Source organism: Eubalaena glacialis, chromosome 12 (assembly GCF_028564815.1).
Source record: "Eubalaena glacialis isolate mEubGla1 chromosome 12, mEubGla1.1.hap2.+ XY, whole genome shotgun sequence".
Classification (NCBI taxonomy): domain Eukaryota; kingdom Metazoa; phylum Chordata; class Mammalia; order Artiodactyla; family Balaenidae; genus Eubalaena; species Eubalaena glacialis.
In genome coordinates, this window is record NC_083727.1 from 15,507,645 (window position 1) to 15,532,869 (window position 25,225).

Genomic DNA, 25,225 nt, shown 5'->3' on the forward strand with positions numbered 1-25,225 from the left:
TGATCAAGCCAGTTCAAGTATTTTACTCAACCTATTCAGGTCCTCACGTGGATGACCATGGAGGCCTCTGTCCTCTGCTCACCTTCAACTCCCTCTTGGGCCCCACCCTGAAGTCATTCCAGATGAGAGCTATTTGGGTTCTTACACACTCATAATACACACCTGTAGGAGAGAAGGATAGGAAAGGGAGAAAGATTTATGGAAGTAAACTTCAGGATCTTTCATATTCCCAGGTTTGTTTCATGGGGAAGTGTCAGGATCTCATTTGGAGATAGTCTGAATCTGTTTATCCCAAACTCAAATATATATTGGTTTACTTAGGAAAAGTCAACTACCCTGGGAGGAAAGGGCTCTATTGTGTTGAAACCCTTAAAAATGCATTAACTCACATTCTTTCCCTAGTGGATATAGGTAATTTCAGTGCACTTTGAGATGACATTTGGACATAGGTCAAAGAAAGTTTGTTTCCAGAATAAGGAATATATATATCTGAAGTTAATATGATATTTATGGGTATATAGAGAGAGTGAGAGCGCATTTGCTCTATACTAGCCTCTATGCTAGGCATGTGGTGAAGGAATCAACTTTGAACAAGACAGACACAAGCTCAGGTGTCAGGGTGTCAGAGTTTACTGTGCAGAACTGTATAGTAGAACACAGGCATGTTGATAGAAAGCTATAAAGCCTAAAGGTTCAGAGAGTTATAAGTGTTAAGAAGAAACACCTTCCTAGACCTGGAGAGTCACAAGAAGCTTCCAACAGATCAACTGGAACCTAAAGGATGACAATGTTGACCTTTTCTGACTTCAATCAACTAAAGCTTGGACTCTGTTGACCTTTGCCCCAATTCTATGCTGAATTCTCTTGCTCAAGCCCCTTCATGAATATGCATGTACCCTTAGCTTAAAAACTTCCCCAACTTTGCTGTTAGGGGAGACACTGCTTTGGGTAAGATCCCTGGTGTTCTCCTTACTTGTTGCAAGTAATAAATCCTTCTCCGGACCTTTGGCATGGTTGTGTCTTTTAGCTTGACACCCACCAAGAGGGGAACCCAATTTTGGGGTAACAATGTGATTGTTCTGAGACACTCTCTATGGGTTTCCTGCATTTTGCATCTCTTCCTGTCTTGTATCAATCAGTCTTGTTCTGAGCTAGTGTTGCAAGGATATTTGCATAGCAAACAACCTTGGAAAATAGAGAGTGTTTCTCTCCAGGGCAGAGGGCAGATATGTTTGCTGCCCACAGTGTAAAGGTAATGCCTCCCTCCGGGGTCAAAGATTGGGCAGGTTTGCCAGTAGCTCCTTAAGATAAAAGATTCCTAAATCCAGTATTCCTCAGCTGCGAAACCAACCCACTGTGTGTGTGTAGCACATACTTGGGCTGTTCTGCAGGCCCCTGGGGGCCTGGAGAAGCAAGGGAAACCAATGCATTCATGCTGTCTATTCTGCCGGGAGTGATCATGACCTCGGATAGGGAGGCAAGCTAACTTGTTAGCGTGCAAGCTGAGTAAAATCCCAGACCCTCCACAGTTCTTTTTAAAAAAATTTTTATTTATTTATTTATTTTTGGCTGCGTTGGGTCTTCATTGCTGCGCGAGGGCTTTTCTCTAGTTGCGGCGAGGGGGGGCTACTCTTCATTGCAGTGCATGGGCTTCTCATTGCAGTGGCTTCTCTTGTTGCAGAGCACAGGCACTAGGCGCATGGGCTTCAGTAGTTGTGGCTCGCGGGCTCTAGAGCGCAGGCTCAGTAGTTGTGGTGCACGGGCTTAGTTGCTTCGCGGCATGTGGGATCTTCCCGGACCAGGGCTCGAACCCGTGTCCCCTGCATTGGCAGGCGGATTCTTAACCACTGTGCCACCAGGGAAGCCCCCTCCACAGTTCTTAATAGTGATTTTTGAGCTGAGTGTTGAGGACCGGGCAGGTTTTCTCCTGGATGGTAGTGGGAGGGTCACGCAGGCAAAGGGAGCAGCTCCTATAAAGGCAGAGACAGATTTGGAGGACTTTGCAGAAGATTGGATTCTGTTTGTGTTTGGAAATATTATGCTGGCTAAGATTTGGGAGGATAGAGGTGCACAAGTCTGAAAATGGGGAAAACTGGCAAGACAACCAGGTAGGAAGCTAGCGCTACATCATCTCTTATGTTCGGGGCTTCAGGTAGTTGAGCGCTTCAGGCTAATCTTTACCATTGAAAGAGAACTGGGAGTCCTTACAACTGATAAGGACTTTGCTGTTTTTACTTCTCTTGCCTAATAACAGTTTGTTCTTTTGTTCCCTTGAGATCATTAAGTACTGAGACCTGTTCAAGGAAAGCGTTTTGGCCAGGCTGAGCTCCCAAAATGGCTTAGGCCCAAAATGGCTTCCTCGCCTGTTTCTTTCTCCAGGGATCTGCTACCATATTGGCTTACAGGATGATTTTCACCTTTAAATTCCATCCTCAGATCTCAGAGTCACCTTATCAGAAGCCAGCCCCAAACAGGCTAGATCTAATTTTTTTTCTTAAAGGTGGAAATCTGGATTTTCATGTTAAACCTTTTTAAAACTGTATAAACCAGATTCAGACTCTGGGCCACCAGTTTACAGCCTCTGATTTAACTAGTCTATACAAGAAGGAATCTGCTTACCCATGGTCGTGTGATGCTTATATGGAGAGCCATACCTTGCCATACAAACAATAGAATATTTGGGGGCTTGTGTTTGCCCCGTAGAGCGGATGATTTACTTACTATCCAAGCCCTGTTCTTTTACGTTTGAGCTGAATAAACATGGTTTTAGAACTAATGAAGTGGAACTGCTTGCTTCTCTTCCTTTCCTATTGTATGATGCACTGTGAATAAGCTATTGTCTGGAAAATCAAGCTTTGTTGTTTTTCATAGATACACAAAGTGGGCTTTGCCCATGGGCTTGCACCACCAGAGTAAAGTAGGCAAGTTTGTCTTTTGGCACCAAAAAAACCTCAGCATTCTGGGCCCTTCCCCTCCACCTCACCTGACTTTAACCCCACAGCTGCACGTCAAGCTACTCTATGATCTTCTCACACCATCACAACCAGTTACCTGGAAAGGCACTTGGTCTAAAGGGAATTTCAGAGAAGGGTATGATAATCCCAGGCTAAATTCAATATTTGAAAAGTAATCAAAAGATATAGAAAATGGTCAGTCACAGGCCACTGAAACATGGTAGGTATATCATCACTACCCTGAACCATTTTCTTTTTTTTTTTTTTTGGCCATGCTGCTCAGCTTGTGGGATTTTAGTTTTCTGACCAGGGATTGAACCTGTGCCCCCTGCAGTGGAAGCTCTGAGTCCACCGGTCTAACCACTGGACCGCCAGGGAATTCTACCCTGAACCATTTTCTGCACAGCTCATAAGGCAAAGTATTATAACTGAGTACAGTTCAGAAAAATCTTGATCTTTCTAGAATTAACACATTAATTCACACTATATTTTACTTTGTACTTTACAAACTTTATTAAATAATGAGCATTACTAACTTTCATTATCATATATACAGTATTTATGTTTTCCTAGATGCATGGTTTTTTGTTTGTTTTTCTGGGGTTTTTTTTGCACAAAGAATAGAGTAGGTGAAAAGTGAACTTATAAAAAAAAATTGAACCTTCAGTACAGAGACTTAGTAAGAACTTGACATCCATTTAAGTACATATAACTTTTTTCCCCCAATTATATACATCCCTACCCCATCTCCCGAAGAAACTATTTTAAACAAAAGCACTCATTGAATAACTTTGAGGGAAAATATGAACTTGAATATACATATACACACAGATCTCAAAATCTGTATCCTGGCTGACAGAACGGATGTATAGAACTTCAGATTTGTCCTAGAACCTAAAGACAACCATACAGACATTTTATACAGTATGACAGCAGCCTCCGTGCAGCGGGGTGTGTTCCTATAAGTGACATCAAAGTCGTGCAACAGGACATTGGTGTGGAGAATTAATAATTTCTGAGAGTAAGACACCACAGTAATATGGATAATACAGAATTTGGGTCTTACAAACCAAAAAGCAGAGAAGTGGGAAACTGCATTCCCGAGACAAGAAAAGTCAGGTAACTTTGTTTTGTAAACGCCCTTACAAATACCTCTAGCAAGTCTGAGAATCTATACTCAGTTACAGGGCTTCTCTTTTCTGATACTGCTTATTCTTGAAAACTCATATCATGTTTAAAGAAGGGCAATGAAAGAAGGAATGGTTCCAGAACAATGCTCGTCCATATGGACTTTGTTTTCTAAGCTACAAGAAGAAAGTACGGTATGGAGAAAGAAGAAACTTAGGTTATTTTTTGTTACTTAAAAAGGAAAACGAATGCCTTAGGTACCTGTGTATAAAATAAGGATGGTCACATTTTATGTTTTTAAGAAAAAGAGGCATAGCACTTAAAGAGAGAAAAAGAATTATGGTAGATGTCATTGATTCAAATCAGTATCGTTGCTTATCTTTAAATGAAAAGCCCATATCCCCTTTCTCTACACAGATTATCATATCTTTTAAGATGAAAACTGAGAGAGTGGGGAAGAGGCCACAGAATGTAAAATGGCTTAAAGTGAGACTGCGAAAGCCACTGTTTGAGAAAACATACTTGTTACATTGATTGGAGTCTTCAATAAAATATTTTTATAAAGTGGCAATAAATCTGCCTTCATTTTTCTCTTTAGCTTCTTTAATTTTGTGTTTTACTCACAAGGTCTTGCTTCTGTTTTTGTTTCCTTCCATAAAGAGTTGTATTAGTACATAATATCACAATGAACCACTATTTAAAGACCATAATTACAACTTAAAAGATGTGATTAGTCAGAATTTAGTAACCAAAGATTCTGCTCTTCTATATGCCCCCAAACAATGAAAAAAGACCCCCATATTATGACTGGATTAGAAAATAAATTTCACTGCAGTCAATAAAATTCTCAAGGCTGGGACCAGGTCATTTGGCTGAGTATAAAATTCATGAAAGGACGTCTGAAAAACTGCTCTGGGAAGAGTAGCTTTAAAGCGCTTTGTTTTATTTTAGTTTATGGTTTACTTTGTGTTGATTAGAAACAGGCACAAAAAATAGTGAAGGGTTCTTTCTATCTTCTCCCCATCCCCAACTGTCATATAATGAGATAATCAAATTGTACCCAGATGTCAACCCATCTTTTCTAAGAAGTCAATTTGCATTTTCTTGCACTTGGTTTTAAACCATTAAGGGAATCATTCATTTAACCCCATGAAATGTAAAATAAGTGACGAGCAGCACATTCTCCAGGCCTTGTTCAGGAAGACAGGGAAGGATATTTGCTTACAGAAAACTGGTCATGATACATTCTAATTTCCAATAGTTACATATTTTCTGCCTTATAATGAACTAGATGCAGGAATGCCAGCATGGAAACCCTAAAATGGGCACCTAAGACAATACTCCAATTAGAGATCCCTCATTTAAGTTATTCTAGGGTCTTGTCACAAATTTAACAAAAATGTCAGAGGTAAGCATAATCCTTTAAACAGCTTTAGTTTCCTTTCTTTTTAAAAAACGTGAAAAGTCCTCCTTGCTGCCTTTGAGTCCTAGTATACCTGTGGCTTCTGGAATAATAGGAAATGATTACTGCATTTCTTAAAGTCTGGGCACTAATTGTCAGGATATGGGAAAAAATACCATGGCCATCATGTTTAAAAAAAAAAAAAAAAAAAAGAAGCCTAAAATTTTCAAGTAAGATTGACTTACATGAAACATGAAGACCATCAGCATCAGAAAACACAGTGTTAGATGCTAACATTTGCTACAGTATAATCCTGGCTGGATCGCCAGCTGTTTCAAAAAGTTGTGCTGTTAAAGAAAGTATACTTTACATCTCTGGTTATTACAAAACTGTTCTAATCTGGTACATACAAAACATCTCTCAGTATCTCTAATTCATGAGCACAGTAAGAAGTTAATTCAGGCAGCTACTCTTAAGAACCTTAGGCAAAGCTGCTTGAACTAAGACACTGGAATTTTTCCCTTAGAGATTGGACAATATTTTGCTGATTGGGAGATGGCCCCTTCCAGAGATAGTCATTCAGTTTATCAGAATCATTGTATGATGTCAGATATGGTCCAAGTTTGTCGCTTATTGGCTCATCTTCTTCTGACTTGATCTCCACATAGTCATCTTCATCTCCTTCAGTCTCTTTGAAATTGGAAAAATAGTTCTGGGTAGCTATTTGGGCACTTAAAGGTAAATTTCTATTTACTACCAGAACTTTCTGTGAGTCCTGGAGTGTGAGATCTGAGTGTTTTTCAGTGCCCTGTTGACCTGAGTCAGCAATACCTGGCACCAAATCCTGGTGACTCTCCCACCTTGAACTTCTGTGTAAAGACAGTGGCTGTTTCTTTCCCATTTCACTAGGGTAGTTGATGGAGTCCGCGGACTTGTTTATCAGGATGGAGGAAGATGACTGAGACCTGTTATAAGGCTGAGATTTAGCACTGATTCCTTTCCGTCCCAGAGAGTTGTAAAGATGGCCCTGACAGGAGTTCTCTTTGTTGGGCTGGCTGACCACCACGCTGTGTCTCTGCATGGAGCCCAGCAGAGGCTCAGAGGTTTGGAGAGAAGGCACAGAGCAAGCTGCGGACAGTTGTCTTGGGGTACTTTTTGTATTGATCTCTAAAGTGGGATATTTTGACTTCAAGTCTTGCTCTGGCTGGGGACAGAAATCTGCTAACTCTCCATTACTATAGGTTGAATGCAAAAGCCAATCCTTGCTACCGTGTTGGGTGTGGGAAGGTGATGCAAAGCTGAGGTTGGAGGCGTCTTGAGGGCTGGCCCAGCCATCCTTCTGAGTCTTAAAGGGGGTCTCTCTGAATACGATCTGGTCATACAGTTGGGAATACTCAGCAATCCTGGCACCTGGAAGGCAAATATTAAAATGATAAATATATACAGGATCATTTCTACATGCAAAGATTTAAAAAATAAGAACGTTCTAACAACAAATTAAAAAAATTTAAACAGTAGACAGGACTTTTAAGTTAAGTTTGAGGATAAGAAATCATCAAATACTAAGCAACACAAACTAATAAAATCATCCCGTTTAATAAAAAAGCCACCTAAAACTTCATTTGATCTAATTCTGGATTATTTTATTTCAACAGCAGGTCTGCAAGCGTTCCCTGTTTGTAATGACAATTTCTAGTGTTCTTTACAAGCATGGAATAGTGTGTCAGTGCTAAAAACAGGCAACATAAAAATAAGAAAGTCAGCACTTAAACCCTGGTCAATGAAAAATAACTCAAGTAGTCATTAAAAGAAGCATGACCACAATCCACCCTGCAATGGCTACGCCTGCCTCACCAGTCTTGATTGCTCTCAGACAACTACTCCCAGCAGAGTCTGCTCCCGGCGGCTGTTCCTGCACTTCTTGTTTCCAGGCAGCCCTCCACTGCCACTGTCTCGGGATGTCGACGGGAGGTCCTCCCTTCAAAACCACATGTACTGACTGATCCATACATCCTTTCCTAGCACTGAGAAGCCGGGCACTGAAGTCTATGCTTCCAAGACATTAAGAATGAACCATCCTGGGCATACAATCGATAATCTAATGCTCTCTAGTACTGGTTGCAGAACAGGGTTTTACCATTATTTCCACGAAAGCTATTGCCACTTCAAATTAAGCTATGAGGCCACTATCCTCTCTACTTCACTTCTGAGTACAGACATCTCTAAAGACATTAACAGAACCATGATATAGATACAGAGAATTCTCTTGGGCCAGGAATGATTAAAAAGAGAGAGCCCAGAGATGTCAATTTCAAGAGCCGTGTCCCCCCACCTCCCAATCCAGGTACCCACATGACCACCCTAGAATCAAAGAATTCCATGAATCCTATAAATCACTCAGACCACATCTACACAGTCTCTATAGAGGGCATCTATTCTATATATGATGACCAGCAAGTGACATTATAATTTTTTCCTCTTTAAGCTATTTATATTTTTAGTAACCTGTTGTTAGTAAATTATTCCTTGAATTTAAACTAAATATTTAGTTGAGTTTCTGCTGTTTCTTTCAAGTTTGCCTTCTATGAGGACAGAAAACAATGTGCTGTTGTTCTGTGTGCCCTTTAACTGCAACCCCCTCAGATTACTCGCCCCTTAGTCCCCGGAATCAGAATAAACAGTGTTTATCTTCTCATTATAGATCCTACATTCATTCAGATCCTTCAGACTTTCAAGTCCAAATTCCTCGGAAGGACAAAGATTATTAGTTTAGAATTTGTAGTAACAAAAACTTGAGCTATTACTCCTTAAAGGGCATAGTAAAGACTCTCAATACCAATTAAGATTTGGTAACCCCTTAAGAGACTGAAAGTCTACATGGACACCAAGGTGCCCTTGTTAGCCATCCTGAAATATACAATGTTTCGTTAACTATGAAACCCAACCAATGTTAGCTGGACCTTTAGGCTTGTCTTTGGTTAGCAGTCCCACCTCAAAGTCAAGACGGTTCTTCCCAAGCCATTCTCACCTACACTGTGGCTCTGAGCCTGATCCCACAGCTGAATCAGGAAGGCTTTGAACTTCCACAAAGTTCCAAGAAAATGACAATTTGAGAGAAAGCAGTGAGAGCTAATTAAAAAAATTCACTTAAACTATTGCAGCATCAAAATTTAATTATAAAGTCTTGTAAGAACAAATAGCTCTTGACTTTAGAACATGGTGGCCCAGATCATCTGAAACCGTGTATTATCCAAAATATCCATAGTATTTCTCATGCCTTTTTCTTCTTTATCACACTTTCTTCTTCTTCCTTTGCTTAATCAAATCCTATTTACCTCTCAAGACCCTCTATAAGCTTTATCACTTCTACGAATCCTTTTCTAACTGATTTCTCTGAAGTCTTATATGCACCATAATACTTAGCTATTGGTTGTGTACACATGCGTGCACACAATCTTGTGTTGCTAGTTATTGTATCTAAGCTGGTTTATTATTCCATCTAGTCCATGAGCTTTCAATCTTGGAAAACAATCCCCACAGAAAACCAAGCATAGTTCTAGGCAGAAATTGGTCTCAAGAACTACTTAATTACCCAGATAATTTTTGGACTGCCTCCATTTATTCTAAACATAGTGTTAAGAATAAATGTGCTCTAAGACTATACCACTGAGAGTGGAAAGGCAGCCTACAATTTGGGCATAGCAGGAAATGGGGAAGCAGGAAGACAGCCTTTAGTAAAATGCTATGTAAACATATATTATATATTATAGACAACTCATAATGGGCACAGTTTATCTTTGGATAATAAAAAGTTGACCATTTATAAATTTGGAATAGAAAGTACCTCACAAGTAGACAATATACTGTGCCGATCTAAGTTTTTGTTTTTTTGGTCTCAGGTTGACCTTCTAAGAGAGTCTATAACTTGCTTGATGACAACATGAACATGAGACAAGCTTCCAGAGCAATGGCTGTTATTAAACAGATACCCTTAGTCAGGAAATAGCCAGTCCAAGATGACACTTCTGGCCTAAAAAGCTTAGTATTAGTCAGCTGGATCAAAATTCCCCCTCATTCTTAGTTCTGGCATTAATAGTCCTTATAGGACATGTACATTATCATTATGTGACAACGTCAGGGCTATCTCTGGTTTATTCCTCTTTTGTAAGTTTAGAAGGTAGAATTCTTATCATTCCAGGTAAAAATTTGAAGTGATCCTTGTTGAGAGAAGTATGAAATATACTGTTTTCAAGACAGAGATTAAAATCAACATTTCTGATGTTGCTTGGGATGTAGAGCAAAGCATAAAATGTTATTTTGCCTTCCCTACTTTACACAAGGAGGAAAATTCCTCAAGCTTGTATGGAGTTTTCTCCCACATAGAACATCACCAAAAAAACAAAAAGGGGGGGGACCCCAAAGGCTTCCTTGGCCTCAAAGACTGTCAGGAGGGAGGCATGATGGAACAAGATGGCCGGCATGCCACAACAGGCTCCAAAAGGTGGGAGGGACTAGACCTGGTTGGGTGATTTACAGGCGGAAGTCTGGCCCAGGGCCTGTAGACCCCAGCTAGAGAGTTCAATAAAGGTGCTGGAGAGTTTCAGCAGGTGAATAGGGCGCTCCTCCTTCCGCACAACACCGAGAGCAAGCTCCTGGCAAAGTGGCAAGGCCCATACGGAGAAGTCTGGAGAATCGGTCCATTCGATTATGACGTCCTGTGCCCAGATAAACAAGAGAGAGAAAAGGAGTCATCATGTCAACTGATTGAAAGCCTGGTGGGCACAGGAAGTGGTCTCGATCCACCCAGATGGAAGATTCTTCAGGTCTGAGAGATGGCAGGCCCTAGGGACACGCTCCTGCCAGCCAGCAGGGGGAGATACTGGCTGGCTCAGAAGATGACTCTGGAGAGATCTTCTCTTGGAGAGAATGTCGATAGTAGCCCACCATGTCAAGAAAGGGCCCAGACACAGAGCTATGATCCTACAGGAGCCCAAGAAGACACGAGTAGGCAAAACAGAAAGAACAAACAAAAAGCGGGGGAAAAAAGCAAAAGAAAACCCCAAAGGGAAATCTATTAATACTTAAAAGGTGGGTAAAAAAGACTATTCAAGGTAGTTGTAAGCCCTAATGATTCAGTATTGAAGACCTCGCTTCTACAAGGGTTAGAGCTTCGCATGTTAATGGATGGTCCACATTCCAAACAACCGGCCTCAGGCAATTACCACTTTTTAAACAACAGTCTGCTGGCTTAATCAATACATCATCATCGGAAACCTTAGTATTATATTTTCTCTCATTATGAGGCACCCTAGCCCAGATCCAGTCAGTGGTTGCATTGCCAACACACTACTGGTTCTAGTGCCATCTGTACTCCAAAACAGTCCGCCTGCAGCTGGAACTCAGTCACTTTTTCTATGTGTAACAACAAACCAGCTTAGCAACACTAGCGTTGGAAAAGGGACTAATTCAAGCATATTATTGCAAGGAGAAAAATATATGTGATCTAGTCTCTCACATTCATATAAAAATCACATTTAATCTTTATCTAACTTAAAAAGAAGAGCAAGTCACAGAGAGTCTGTAAAATCCTTCAGGTAACATTTCCAGGGCTTAACTTCCCTATGTGTTAAGAAATATTACTGTGTGATTAGCTCTGGAAAGAGTAAACTTAGGTAATTCTTAAACACTCCCAAACTTAAAAAAATTTTTTTCCCACAGATTCTTGTCATGCAACTTGTGGAGCCATTTAGGACTTGGATACCCCCTTCTGATTCTCTGGTTTCCACCTAAGAAAGCAGTCCCAAAGAAAGGAGGTAGGTGGCATCAAGTTGGCCGGATGAGCCATGTCGCCACCAAGCTAACCAACGAAACATGCCCTGATACTGAGCCATCTGGTGTTTATTTTTAATTGGAGAACTGTCTCTTCTCATTTGATACAGAGACAGTCCTTTGTCAGAAGATCTAGTGCAGGGATTCTTAAAACAGGATCAAAAGTCTACACTTTAAAAAAAAATTCAGTTCCTGGGCCTAATCCCAGAAATCTCTCTGGGTCTGGAGGCGAAAAACTCCTCAGGTGAGAGTCAGCACCTTCAGGTTTTTTTCTTTCCATGACAATCCAGTGCTTAATTCACATCATGCCCTTCCACTGAGAACCCTGTGTAATTTATCCAGGGGATATGTACTTCTTTACAATAGAGAAAAAAATCAAACTGTGATCGTCTCATTCCTAAACCCTAATGGTACCAATATCACGCATGTGATCCTGGTTTGGTTCTGCCCAAAAAAGGAGGCTTGACTCAAAGAATTAAACTTCTTGGAAGCATACATGGGAATACCAAATGAGACAGTATTAAATGCATTACAGCAGCTATTCAAAAAAAAGCAACTAGAAAACGTAACACATGAGAAAACAGCCAAGTTACAGTGTGAACAGCTAAAAAAAACCATGCAAAAAGGCCTCCTTTTTGTCTTTGTTCGGATGAGTAGGCATTTTTGTTAGGATTCCCGAGCAAAGAGAAATCCTATTCCGCATTCGTCCAAACCTTAAACTCTTACCCTGCTACCCAGCTACCCCTCCTAACGCACTGAAACTGAAACTGATGGCTACTTTTCAGCTTTAGATTATATTAGAGAAAACTGCTTCAAATATCATATGTGGAGTGACGATGTCACAGACACCAGGAAACCCTCCAGACCCAATCGCCTCCCACCGGTGAGATGTGGTGGGTGCAGGGCCGGCCTCATCTGCGTCAGTGAGTCTGGGGTCTCTCTGTGAGAATGAACATCTGCGTGACAGCACCCTCACGGTGCTAAGGATACTGAGAACCAGAACACGGCTCTCTCCCAGTTCTCGGAAGGAGAAGGGCGGCGCGGGAGACATACCGATGGCGGGCCCGCCCTGCTTCTTTTCTTCTAGGATGGCCGCCAGGTCCCTGGGAACCTGCTTCTGCAGTTGGCTGCCAGGCGGCTGCTCCAGCTCCGGGCTTTTCACCTTTAACAGCTGATTTGCCTTCTTGATCTTCTGACTGTACTGCCTGGCCATCAGGAGAACCCTGCTCCTGGTCTTGTCTGCGTTGTCCGCGCCGGGGTCAGGGTTCTCCAGGTCTGCAGGGGACAGGCTGCTGCCAGCCACGTCGTAGGGACTCTCCACGGGTGGCAGGTCACTGACCAGCGACAGCCGGTGGAGACTCTGGCAGGAGCCGTCTTTGGAGGCCGGGGTTAGGTCAAGCGTGCAGGAGACCGGCCCCGGCCCGTCTCTGGGCGGCACGAGGAGAGCCCGGCCCGCGGGCAGGGAATGTGGGGAGCGCGTGCCCAGCTCCGGGGCACTGCCCCCCAGCGGCCGCTCCTGCACGTCGTCTTTGCTGACGGGAAACGCCGCCAGGAGCCGGTCTCTGGCTTTGACTTCGTTTTTCTTGATGTAATTTTCCAGGTCATTCCAGATTTCGTCTACTTCTTCAGACAGTTTATCGGAGATGGACCGATCAGCTATGGACAAGTTGCAGCCGAAGGAGTTATAGAACAAACTCAGATAATCGTTGTCGGAGGGTCCCGGGGGGTAGGGCGCCTCGTCCTCGCTGACCTGGAGGCTGTCCTGGGAAACAGAGGCCCTCAGACTGTCACAGCACCCCAGGTCGGCCTCCAGGCCCAGGAAGGTGCTCCTCTTGGGCCGCTTCAGGCTGCTGCACTTGAAGTCCTGGGAGGGCGCATCTGGGAGCCCGATGGTGTCGTACACGTTCTCCTCCACCACCTGGAGTTCGCGTGAGCTTTGGTTCCATGCCTCCCGGCCGGGGGGCACACCATCTCTCTGGGGGTGCAGAGGGCTCTTCTCTGGGCCCGCTGGCCTCTTTGAGAAGGCCAGCTCCGGGGTGCTCTTGGGGCGAGCAGAGTCCCTGGCTGATTTGGGGGGAGGGGCTTCAGCTTCTTCCCGTTTAGCCACCATCAGTTTCAAGTCCTCATAACTTATGTTATCATAGACATGGTCTATGTCATCAATGGTCAACTCTATAGAGGACCCGAAGGGAGTCAGCCCGCCCCGCCCCTCTGTTTTAGGGTCATCCTGCAGTTCCCTTCGGGAGCTGTACTGAGAGCTGTCACCGTCCCTAGTTCTTATGTCAGGGGGACACGTGTTGCTCTCGCCAGCACTGCTGGCCCGCCGCACAACCCTGTGGCCAGAGCTGGGGGTCTCCGAGGACTCGACCTGTCCCACGTGCCAACTGCAAGGTCGACTGGAAGTGCTATCTTCACACAGTCGGGCAGAGTTCAGGTCTGAAGAGGAGAAGGATGGCAGGAACATCTGATAATCATCTTCGTCCTCCTCGTTCTCCTGCGGAGACCGTCTGGGAAACAAGGCTTGCCGGATCTGGTGGTCCGTCCAGATGTTTCTGATGGCCCCGCCCCCGCGAAGCACGCTGATGATGGCAGAACTGCTCGGCTGACTGTTCCTCTGGGCGGGAGATGGCCCTGCTGAAGTCAGCTGGGGAGACCCTTCCTCTCTGGAAACCTGAGGAGGATAGAAACATATAGATTGAATTGTAGTACCACAGGACACATAACTTAGGATGTTCTCCTGTACTTACACATTGCCTCTCCCACTAGACTGTGATATTCTTAAAGAAAATGATCAGTAAACACTGTTGATTTTAACTGAGTTGAAAAGCACGTCAGATTTTTTGCAAAAGGAGCAGAAAGGACAGGAACTGATATTTGCTTAGAAATAGGCTAGGCCATTTGAAGACATTCTCCAAACTTAATGTTCACAATCACTCTTTGAATTAGATATGATTGTACCAGTTTCACAGTAAGGAAATCTAGGCTCTTAGGATTCAGTAACATGTTCTCCCCCAGCAGTGGAAAGACTAGCATGCAAACCCAGGTTTGACTCCAAATACCTTACCCCACTGCAGGGAATTGGCTAAACACAGAAAACTCTTAGATATTTCAAATAATTCCGATGTGTTCTTGGTAAATAACATTATATAAATGAACATATATAGGTGTCAAGGGCCATGGTATCTGATTTCTATTTGGGGTTTGATTCTTAGCGGTCTTACTGTGGTTTCCGGTGTATGAGAAACACCCCTGTCGGTGATCTGACTGCACCCCCAAGGGTTTTCCTTTAAATCTGCAGACCTGCATGAACCTGACCAGCACTGCCTTGGTTTATAGATTCTAGGCAAAAGAGCCTTTGTTGCAGGAATTTAATCCACTACTGAGCTAATGAAATTTTTACTTTCTTTCAAAATATGTTTAATTAAGCAATATTTAGATGCCTATTAGGAAGTAAAATATGAGTGACATTAATGATTTTTAATCAGAGAAAACAATGGGTCTGTTATAACTTGGAACCTTTCCTGATGGAGCTCAATTGTGCAGACAGGGAGTGGATTGCCCTTTGATGCCCTCTGTGGGTATTGGGATTAGCTTCAAAGATTTGAAAGGGTTAAGACAGGTTCAAACTAATTAGTACCAGGGGTATATTTTCTGGTCAAAACACTACAGTAACCTATTGGAAATGTCAAATTAGCAAGAATTTTTCATCACTGATCAATGAAATTGGGATACATATTACCTTGGAATATCCATCTATTAATATGTCTGTCTGTCTGCTTACCTGCCTGTCTGTCTATCAGGGAGGGCAAAGATAAAATTTTATCCTGAATGAATGCTGTTCTTCTATTAAAAATTTAAAGCTAAAAATGTCTAATTAGTCATTTAATCTTTTGTTCACTTTTTTCAAATAGTAAAAATGTGGACTATTTGAAGACTAGGAATAAATGAATACACACACATATAGATATATGTGCACACATACAAATACATATATCATATTATATTTTGGCTCTTCTGTTTTTTTTCTTTACCCTTTAATATCTCTCCCTTTTCCTCTTACTCAGACTGCATTGGTAAAATGTTTATAAAATATAGGTACCCAGTAACTACATTTTATAAAATAAAACAAGCTAGTATTAGCTAGTTAAATCATGATCAAACACTGTGGAAGTGTAACAAAACAATTTTGTGAACAGCCAGAAGTAATACCTTCTTAAAATCTTTCATTCCAGACATTTTAGAAAATTAGAAAACCTGAACTGTTAATATCAAAGTATATTTTTAAGGCAACTACACTTTTTTTGTTTGTTTGTTTGGCCACGCTGCGTGGCTTGTGGAATCTTATTTCCGCAACCAGGGATCAAACCCGTGCCCCCGGCAGTGGAAGTGCAGAGTCCTAACCACTGGACTGCCAGGGAATTCCCAAAAGGTAACTACACTTGAAGTGAAGTTAGCAGTACTTTGGAAGCTGAAATTTTATATCAAATAAATCATCAGGAGAACTGAGGAAGCTCTTAGATTTAGAAATAATCAGTATATGGATTGGACACAGCACAGAAGTATGTAGTGTAGATCCCTCGTGATGAACATTTTTCCACATTCTCAGCATTATGGTTACTTAATAATAACATAATAAGAGCTAATTTATGGGGCACTTGTTTTGTGCTAAATACTGTACTAAGCACATTAAAAAACATATCACATTTAATCTTTATAACAATTCCATAAATTAGGAAACTAAGTCTTGGTAAGGTTTAACAACTTGCTTACAGCTTATAAATGGCAGAAGTGGATTTGAACCCATGTCTTAATCCTCAGTTTATATATGAGCTAAATCTCTCTCCCTCTCTCCTTCCCTCCATCTCTCACTCTACACATACACACACACACACACACACACAAACACGGCTTTAGAAGGTATATTCTAGGAGAAATGTTAATCTCTTTATCTCTTTAATCTCTCCCTGCATTTAGTATACATTCATTTTTGTTAGGAGATGGAATTTTACCACTAAGAAAAAAGTACATTGGTGTTTTATTTCTTTCTTGTCTTCAGATTTTATAAGGTTTAGTTAGTCCCCATATGGAGACTTGATCACTATCGTAGAAAGTTTCTGAGAAGCTCTTGAGATTGTATCTCTAGGACTAATAGAGCGATTCCCCTAGCTAGTACTAAGCCAGGCTTGCTCCGTGATCATAGCTTGGCTGCCTTACAAGGGCACGTCCCAGTGTTTGTTTATGAAAACAAAGTACATTTAAAAAATCAAAATCTCATGCCATATTTCAGGACAATGAACCAATTCATGTCAATAAATTTCAAAAGCTTCCAAACAGAAATATGTACTACCTGAAAAAAATCCACATGCCGTAATTTCAAGCAAATAGCTTTGAGATAAGACCATGTTGATTTTTAGACATTTAGGCATCTAAACTGAAAGATACATTATTTATTAACAGGGTCACTTTGGCCCTGTGCCAAGGAGTGGAGCACCTAGAATCGCCGGGGAGGTTTTCACAGCCACGTTGCTACAGATACAGAGCATGAAGCAAGAAGCTGCACTCAGTCCCCTAAGCATTCTTAGGTAAGCCAGTTGATCAGTAGGCATACTGGATGTGGTTTACCCAGGTCAGGATACAATATGCGTCGTTCATAGGTAATAAATTTGAATATACATCTTCTAATACAACATACCATTTTTATTCTGCCTCTCCTAACCTTTTATTGAAGGGAGAAAAATCAAAGCTTGATATAGTGAAGTTTCATTATACCACATATGATCAAACCTCTTATACCAGCAGCAGGACCATATTCTTAGACGGGGATCTTTGTGATTGAAGTCTGATGCTTTGAAAAGGGAGCAAATACTCAGGATGCAAGAGCCTCAGTCATACATGCACAGAGGCACAGGGCAATGTGGGGTGCACCACACTAGCCCTGTGTGGGTGTTACATCTTTTTTTAAAATTAATTAATTTTATTTTATTATTATTATTTTATTATTTTATTTTTGGCTGTGTTGGGTCTTCGTCGCTGCGCACAGGCTTTCTCTAGTTTCAGTGAGCAGGGGCTACTCTTTGTTGCGGTGCGTGGGCTTCTCATTGCGATGGCTTTTCTTGTCGCGGAGCACGGGCTCTAGGAGCACAGGCTTCAGTAGTTGTGGCTCGCGGGCTCTAGAGCACAGGCTCAGTAGTTGTGGCACATGGGCTTAGTTGCTCCGTGGCATGCGGGATCTTCCCGGACCAGGGCTTGAACCCGTGTTCCCTGCATTGGCAGGCGGATTCTTAACCACTGCGCCACCAGGGAAGCCCGGGTGTTACATCTTAAGATAATAGCTTCTGAATAGAGAGGTGGGGCAGAAGGATGAAGAAATCATTGCCTTGGTTCTGAGAGATGAAGCTGGGGTGGTGAGGTGGAGGGAGAGTTGATAAGGACGAGCCCTAACTTGAATCTATTTCAACATGTAAAATAATTGTTTACACTTGGAAGATTAGCTGGAGATGAGATATATAAGGAAAGGGTAGGTATAAAGGGCACCTAAAGTAAACATTTCAAAATAAGAAATGTAATAGTACTTACCTTTTGGATGTCTTGTGCTGTTTCTGAAAAATAAAAGTTTTTTTATTTTTTAAGTTTGAGGATTAAAAATGTCTCTCTCATACATAGGTAAGCACTCATATTTTATAGGGCTTTTAAACTTATTGTTAATAACTGAAGCCCAAGCGTCTCTGGGCTCTTTAGACCTAATTTTTAGAAAATGCCTCTCAGTTATCTAAGTATAGATCTTGTACTACATGTAAAACAACCATACATGTATCTGAGTGATAAGTATCTTCCTTAAATCCCTGAGAGCAATGGACCAATTCATATTAATACGTTTCAAAAGCTTCCTCCCACCCAAATATATATTACCTGAAAAAAAAATCCACATGCCCTAAGCCATGAAACTCACTTAAACATAAGATTATGCTTCTGTTAATTTTTAAATATTCTATTGGCTTTAATTGAAGATATAGCATTTATCAACAGGGTCACCTTGGCCCTGTGCTAAGGAGGGTGCAAGAGGAATTGTGGGGAGAGATTTACTAGCCACATCCTCATAGATACCCTTACGATACTCTGATCATGTGTGTCTCATCTTTCAACACTGTTTAATTACAGAAGCGTTGAAAGTAAAAAGTGATCAAACCCTCTCCACAAATTCCACCCATTAGAGGTAGCCACACTTGAAAGTTTGATGTTCATCTTCCCAGGTCCCATGCCCACTGCCCCAGTCCCACAACAATGCACAGTTTTTTTGTTCTTAAAGGTACAATATGCAAAATTGAATTTCCTGCTAAATATATGTAGACACTCTTATCAGTAGACAGATATGTACTTGATTCTTTTTGATAGCTGCAGAATATTCCATGTAGTATTCCAGAATTTACTACAACTTTTAAAACTATTTCCCACTAGATGGGCATTTTATGTGGTGTCTTGTTATAAACTCTGCAAAGAACACAGATACTCATAGATCTGTGCTCATTTGGGTGAGCACTTCTATACAGGAAGTGTACATTGTGAAATTTCTATAGGTGAAAAATTTGAAATTGTTGGTTCAAGAGCAAATACACATTTTAAATTTAAATGGGCATTAACAAATTTTGCTCCAAAAAGGTTGCAGAAATTTATACACCAACAGTTTCAGAGTGCCTGTTTTTCTTTTCTTTTGGCCAAGCCCACAGCTTTCTCCCCTCCATTTATCTCATTTAAATGTATGATTTTTCTGATCACTAATATAGGTGACCATTTATAAATTTTATTGGCAGTTTGTGTTTCTTCTGTGAAACTGCCCGATTATATTCTCTGCCTTTCAAAAAAGAGTCCACATCTACTGAGCCCACATGCCACAACCACTGAAGCCCGTGTGCCTAGAGCCTGGGCTCCGCAACAAGAGAAGCCACTGCAATGAGAAGCACGCGCACCGCAACAAAGAGTAGCCCCCGCTCGCCGCAACTAGAGAAAGCCCATGCACAGCAACGAAGACCCAACACAGCCAGAAACAATAAATAAATAAAATAAAATATAATAAAATAAATTTATTTAAAAAGAAAAAAAAGAAAGAGTCCTTTGTCCTTTCTTTTTTTAATAGATTTAATTAATTAATTAATTTTTTGGCTGCGTTGGGTCTTTTTTGCTGCACACGGGCTTTCTCTAGCTGCAGAGAACAGGGGCTACTCTTCGTTGCGGTGCGAGGGCTTCTCATTGCGATGGCTTCTCTTGTTGCGGAGCACAGGCTCTAGGCATGCGGGCTTCAGTAGCTGTGGCTCGCGGGCTCTAGAGCTCAGGCTCAGTAGTTGTGGTGCACAGGCTTAGTTGCTCCGTGGCATGTGGGATCTTCCTGGACCAGGGCTCAAACAAATGTCCCCTGCGTTGGCAGGCAGATTCTTAACCACTGCGCCACCAGGGAAGCCCCTGTCCTTTCTTTTTGATATATGGGATTTCTTAACATCAACATTCACAGATACTCATCTTTTTATGCCCATTATCTATGCTGCAAACATTTTATGTCATTCAGCTTTACGTTTTATAATGGGGTTAATCAAATCTGCCAATCTGTAATTCATCTGGTGTTTATTTTTTTGTGTATGGTTTGACTTAGTGGATATCAACAAGAATGAAAAAAAAAAGTTATTTTAGGACTTACCGCTGGTCTTCAAAACTTTGTGCGATCTTGAGGAAGGTTCTGAGTGAAAAAATAAGGCCAGCATCATTTGCAAAACCACATCAAGTTTTTTTCTTTATAAGTGAATTATTAGCTTATGGGCAAATGAATTGAGCTCTAGAAATTTTCTATCAAATTCACCTAAATCCTGATTGCTTAGAGATACTTAGCAGCAAGACATTCACTCCGTCAAAACTGTAGGATAAATATTAAGCTGTGCAATCTGGAGTCACCTAACAGAAAACCAACCCTACCAACTAGTAAAGCAATGTTCTGAGCTTTAACTACCACCCATAAGTGGATAATGTTCAATTTTATATTCTTCTGCCAGAGCCCTACCCCAAGCTCCAGGTCTCAGATGCCAACTGTCCGTCTGACATGTCCCCAACATGCCCACAGACCCAGCAAACTCAACATGTCCCAATCTCAGCTCACCAGTCTCCCCCATCTGCTCTTTCATTTGGATTCTTACCTTAGTTGTCACTCACATTACCCTCCCTAGTTAGTGACCAGGACATCATTTTAAGTTTCTCCTGTTTTCATCCATCATGGTCTTGTGGGATCCCAGGAATGCTCCACCCCAGTCACCACTGTCTTATTCCAAACCTTTACCATCTCTCACCCAAACTAGAGGAACAGCCTCCTACCAATTCTCCCTGCCTACTTCATTTTCCACATCGAGCCAGAACTCTCATTTTAAAAGGCAAACATTTCATTGCTTAAAATCCTTCCATAGCTTGCAGGATCAAGTTCAAACCCTCTGCGTGGCCTACTCGGCCTTCCATGATCAGGGCCCAATCTGTACTTCCAGCCACATCTCTTTCCGATCGACCTTGCCCACCTCCACCTCCGGCCCACCTTGCAGCCAGGCCAAACAACTGGCAATAGCTGTCTGATCTAAGGTACGCTGGCTCAAGTCTCAGGGCCTTTGCATGTGCTATTCCCACCCCATCAGGCTCCTCAGCCCCCAGATTCCATCTGGGGTACTGGTCCTCTGCTCTGTACGGCCTTCCCTCTCCTTCCTAGAGGGTTCACCTCTCTCCTTTGTCTCCCCGCTCCTTCTTCCATTCAACCTCTACCACAGCTCCATTGTATGAACTGGTATTTATTCAACCTTTTTTTGACTCTCCCACTAGACTACAAACTCCTTGCAATCAGGAATCCTGTGTATTATTCGTACATTCCCAGTTCTTAGTACAGTGTAGGACATTAGGTAGATACTCAATAATGCTGATTTAAATGGAAAAAAAAAATCTGAGGGCTAAGGGGATACTACATGAAGTCTGGTTTAGCAAATATGTGTTAAAATTTTAGGTTTGAATAATCTTTGGGATGTGTCATTTACAGGATGCAATTTTTCACTAGCGATAGTAAACAGAATCTAAGTACCTGCAGGCCAATGGTAATAACATGCTATACAAAGTGAACTTAGTTGATTGACATTTTTTTTATATTCACTGGAAAATAGAGAGTTAAGTAGAAAGAGTTTTAGAACCAAAGCTTGACAGCCCCACCTGGAGACATTCTCAAAGGTATTCAAACTGGCGGTGTGCTCAAAAACTGGAAAGAATATACCTTTTTGTCAGACTGAAAGGGACTTTCATGACTAACGCCCCATAATTATCTTGATTACTGCAACCTATTTACCAGATTTTCTTCTTAGCCGATATGGAGCAGAGCCATCTTTAGAGCCACAAAAGGCTTTTGTCTCTCCCTCAGGACTGTAACAGAAGCCTGGGTAATCTGTAAAGTAAGAACCACATGCATCTATAAGAATGAAGTGTCCCATGACGTCTCAAAATGGGCGGGACTTGTTTTGGATACCTATGGATTTATTCTTTTTCCTCAGGCATGGTAGAATCCCTCCTGCCATAACTGGTGTTGAATATGCATCTCCAGACTTTCTGTTTACTGACTGCTGAAGTGTGTTAGCAAGCTAGACCACACCCCCCCCCCCAACCCAACCCACACCCACCAGGCACACACAGGCACTCTTCCTCTGTACTCTTTTTTTCACTCTCTGGCAGAAAGAGCTATAACCATTGGCTCTACTCTTACTAGAAAGTTAGTTCAAATGTGTAGGGTGTGATAACTTCCTACTCCCACTCAGACTCACCTGAAACTCTGAGACCCACAGTGGTCAGTCAATTCCATGAACATAAAAATCCCTGCAGCTGAACTTGCTACCAAGGCCCCTGACAGACTGCGGCGATGGGCCACAACAGAGGCCCTATCAAGATAAAACCAAATGGAGAATTCCCTCCAGGTAGCAATTTTGTGAGGCATTTGTGCCCGGCGTGGCGGTGGAGGGAGGCGAGCCCTTCCTGCCCCCGCGGAAGCTGTCCTCCCGGGCAGCAACTCTCCATATTTTTCTAGACATGGCTCCTTTGAACATGTGATGAATGGTTTAGGTTCTCTTCCCAGAGAAGGGGTTTTCATTTTATTTCATCTAAGGGGTACACAGGTTTTGGATTAAGAAAATCTGGTCTAATCCTAAAGTACTGCAGCATATTCAAAGATCATCTGCACCCTAAAGCCTGAGCGTAAACAATTTTAGGACATAGCCGTAGACTGGCGTTCTTCAAATTGGGGTTAAGGCTCTTCAAGGGCATCTGAAGTGCAAGAAAGTTCTGAGGATTGTTAAAGACCACATACACTTCTCCAGTGTCAGAGGCCATTTGGTCCAATGGACTGGCCTACTCTGTTCACAGACAGCTGAGACCAAAGTCAGGGTAGGGCAAGTAAGGTTATTTTCCTAGGCTGAGCTGCCCCGGCCCAGGCCTGGCCTGGCAGAGAGGCACATGGCACCGATTAGAGGCTTCACATCATTCTGCGTGCTCACAGAATCTTAATGGTGACCAAGAGCTAGCTCAGAGCCTGGGAATAAATAAACAATGTTGAATGTAGCTACCCCCATTGAACAGCTGACCTCTCTGGATCCCCATCTTCCTCCATCTTTTCTCCTAATTCTCACATGCCCATCCGTGGCCTTGCCTTCTCTTCAGAGTGCCCATATATATTATATACATATATATATTTATAGAAGAAATAAGGGGTATATTGTACAGTGGAGGGAATATAGCTAATATTTCATAATAACTACAACTAGAGTATAATCTTTAAAAACTGTTGTACACCTATAACTTATATAATACTGTAAATCAACTATACCTCAGTAAAAAGAATCTTAGAGAGATTTCCACTGAATAAAATAAGCGGATTCAGAGAACACAGGGCAGGGAGCCCCAGCCCAGCTCTCTGGTGGGGATCACCTTGCATCATTTCTCGGGATCTGATGGACGTGCCGTGGGGAATCTCAGTGACAGTGGCCGTGCTCATTTTTCTACTTCAGTAATGTTTTTTTATTTTTCCCCCCCCTGGAGAATTAACAACCAGCAGGCTGGGGGGTGGGCTGGGGTAGGGTGGGGTAAGTGAATCAGTGTTTGCTCTTGGGGAAAGATTCCTCAAAAGCAAGTTATTTAGAAAGTTTTAAGTAAAAGTTTCTGTCAGACCTGGCTGTAAGTCTTTAAAGCTATTGCTTCTTTTTAAATTCTATTTAATCTGGGAGATAACAAGGATGTGATAAGTGCTTCGAACAGGTCTTATTTTATAAGACCTCACTTATATTTATTCTCTGACTGCTATGAGAAGTCCAGAGACACAATAACATATGTGGGGCAGTTGTAATTTTAAAATGTGAGCTGCATCAGGAAAACCAATACCTATCTAGTTAGCGTGATTATTGCAGATAATCAACATAGATTTTCCGCTAATGGAGTGAGGTGGGAAATGCATTGTGGGACCTTCATTTTTGGTGGTGGCAGAGGTGGGGCAAGGGTGACCCTGGAAGCATATCTTACATTGTGAGTTGATGCAGAGACCAGTGGCAAGCCATCGGGGAGCTCCCAGATGAACCAAGAAATCAGTGTAGAAACAAGCCAATGGGTTAGGAAGAGGGTATACTGTCTGCTGGCTCTGTTTGTTAAAACAGTGAATAGAGAGCTGCTACTTTCTCACAATTGACATTCTCCATAAACTTGAAGACAGAAACTTGAGAGATACAAGGAGACAATGAATGAGATTTCAAATTGTGTAGGAAACAAAACTTACGAATGGCATCCATTTCAAGTATTGCTTGCTTGGCCTGAAAGAAAGAAGGTGTAGCTATAATTGCAATGACCTTTTTTTGTTTCTTCTTTAAACTACCAATCCTAATACAGGTCTTATCCCACCTGAATGAGTGGTTTTGGAAAAGCTTAAAAAAAACCAAACAACTCATTTCTTTTAGGCATTAACACATAGTTCAAGGGATTCCAAAAGATGAGCGTCCTTGTGTGGGTGGTAGATGCTGCACCACTGGTGCCCCAGAGCTAAGCTTACAGCCCTCACCTGGAAAGAAAGAAGGAAGGGAAGGAGGGAGGGAAGGAGGGAGAGGGAAGGGGAAGGAGACACAGGTAGGGAGGAGGAGGAGGAAGGGAAAATAAGAGGGAGAGAGAGAAAGAAACTTTCACTGAAGGTTCAAAAACCTGGCTGAGCAGCGTATCATAAAATCTAGATTCCTGCTACCCAGCCCTGGTCTACTGAATCCAGCCCTGATCTATGGAACCAAAGGCTCAAGGGACAGGGCCTAGGATCTACACCACCAGCCCTCCCCATATCACTGGGGCATTATAAGTCTTTTGAGCTGAATGCAAAATAGTTGCTGGACAGTTCCTCTGTCCTTCCAAATATTATGCGATTATCATCAGCTGACTCTCCCAGCACCCCTGTACCTACCATCACTTGTGTGTGCCCTAGAATCTCCCAGAGCGGGAGAAAGAGCTTCGGTGTGGGAGAAGGACCCTGGAGGACTTGGTTTGTGATCCTGGCTCTACACTTAACTAGGCAGGTGCTCTCACATTCCTGCATGTGTTTCTTCGACCTTAAGATGGTAAGATAGGAGCGACCTTTCAAAGTTGCTACCAGGACCAAATGACAGGCACTCAACCCAAGTTAGTTACCATTTACTCCCACAGGCCCTGATGACCTTGACTCTTGCTTTCTCTGCATACAAACTTCTCCCCACCTCAACCCCGAGCTTCTGAACTTTATTGCTTTGAGGCTTCTTTTTGTGTAATTATTGCCACATGTTATCAATGTTTAGGAAACAGTGAAAAGATACGTTAATGGCCTTAACATGAATCATCTTGCCTGAGGATTCAAAGAAGA

The 25,225-nt window shown here is 42.2% G+C and overlaps 1 protein-coding gene across 6 annotated transcripts in view; it reads right to left on the reverse strand.

Moving 5' to 3' along the window:
- Nucleotides 1-3,458: 3,458 nt before the first annotated feature.
- PLEKHG1 (pleckstrin homology and RhoGEF domain containing G1) overlaps nucleotides 3,459-25,225 on the reverse strand; it is a 222,393-nt gene continuing 200,626 nt past the window's right edge. For all 6 annotated transcript variants that reach the window (XM_061207734.1, XM_061207733.1, XM_061207736.1 and 3 more), the window contains 6 exons: nucleotides 24,128-24,161; nucleotides 21,665-21,760; nucleotides 20,000-20,038; nucleotides 17,890-17,912; nucleotides 12,367-13,984; nucleotides 3,459-6,894 (listed from right to left, as the gene is read on the reverse strand). In XM_061207734.1, the coding sequence (XP_061063717.1) occupies nucleotides 5,966-6,894; nucleotides 12,367-13,984; nucleotides 17,890-17,912; nucleotides 20,000-20,038; nucleotides 21,665-21,760; nucleotides 24,128-24,161 (2,739 nt within the window). In that variant the 3' untranslated portion in view covers nucleotides 3,459-5,965. The remainder of the gene's footprint in view (nucleotides 6,895-12,366; nucleotides 13,985-17,889; nucleotides 17,913-19,999; nucleotides 20,039-21,664; nucleotides 21,761-24,127; nucleotides 24,162-25,225) is intronic.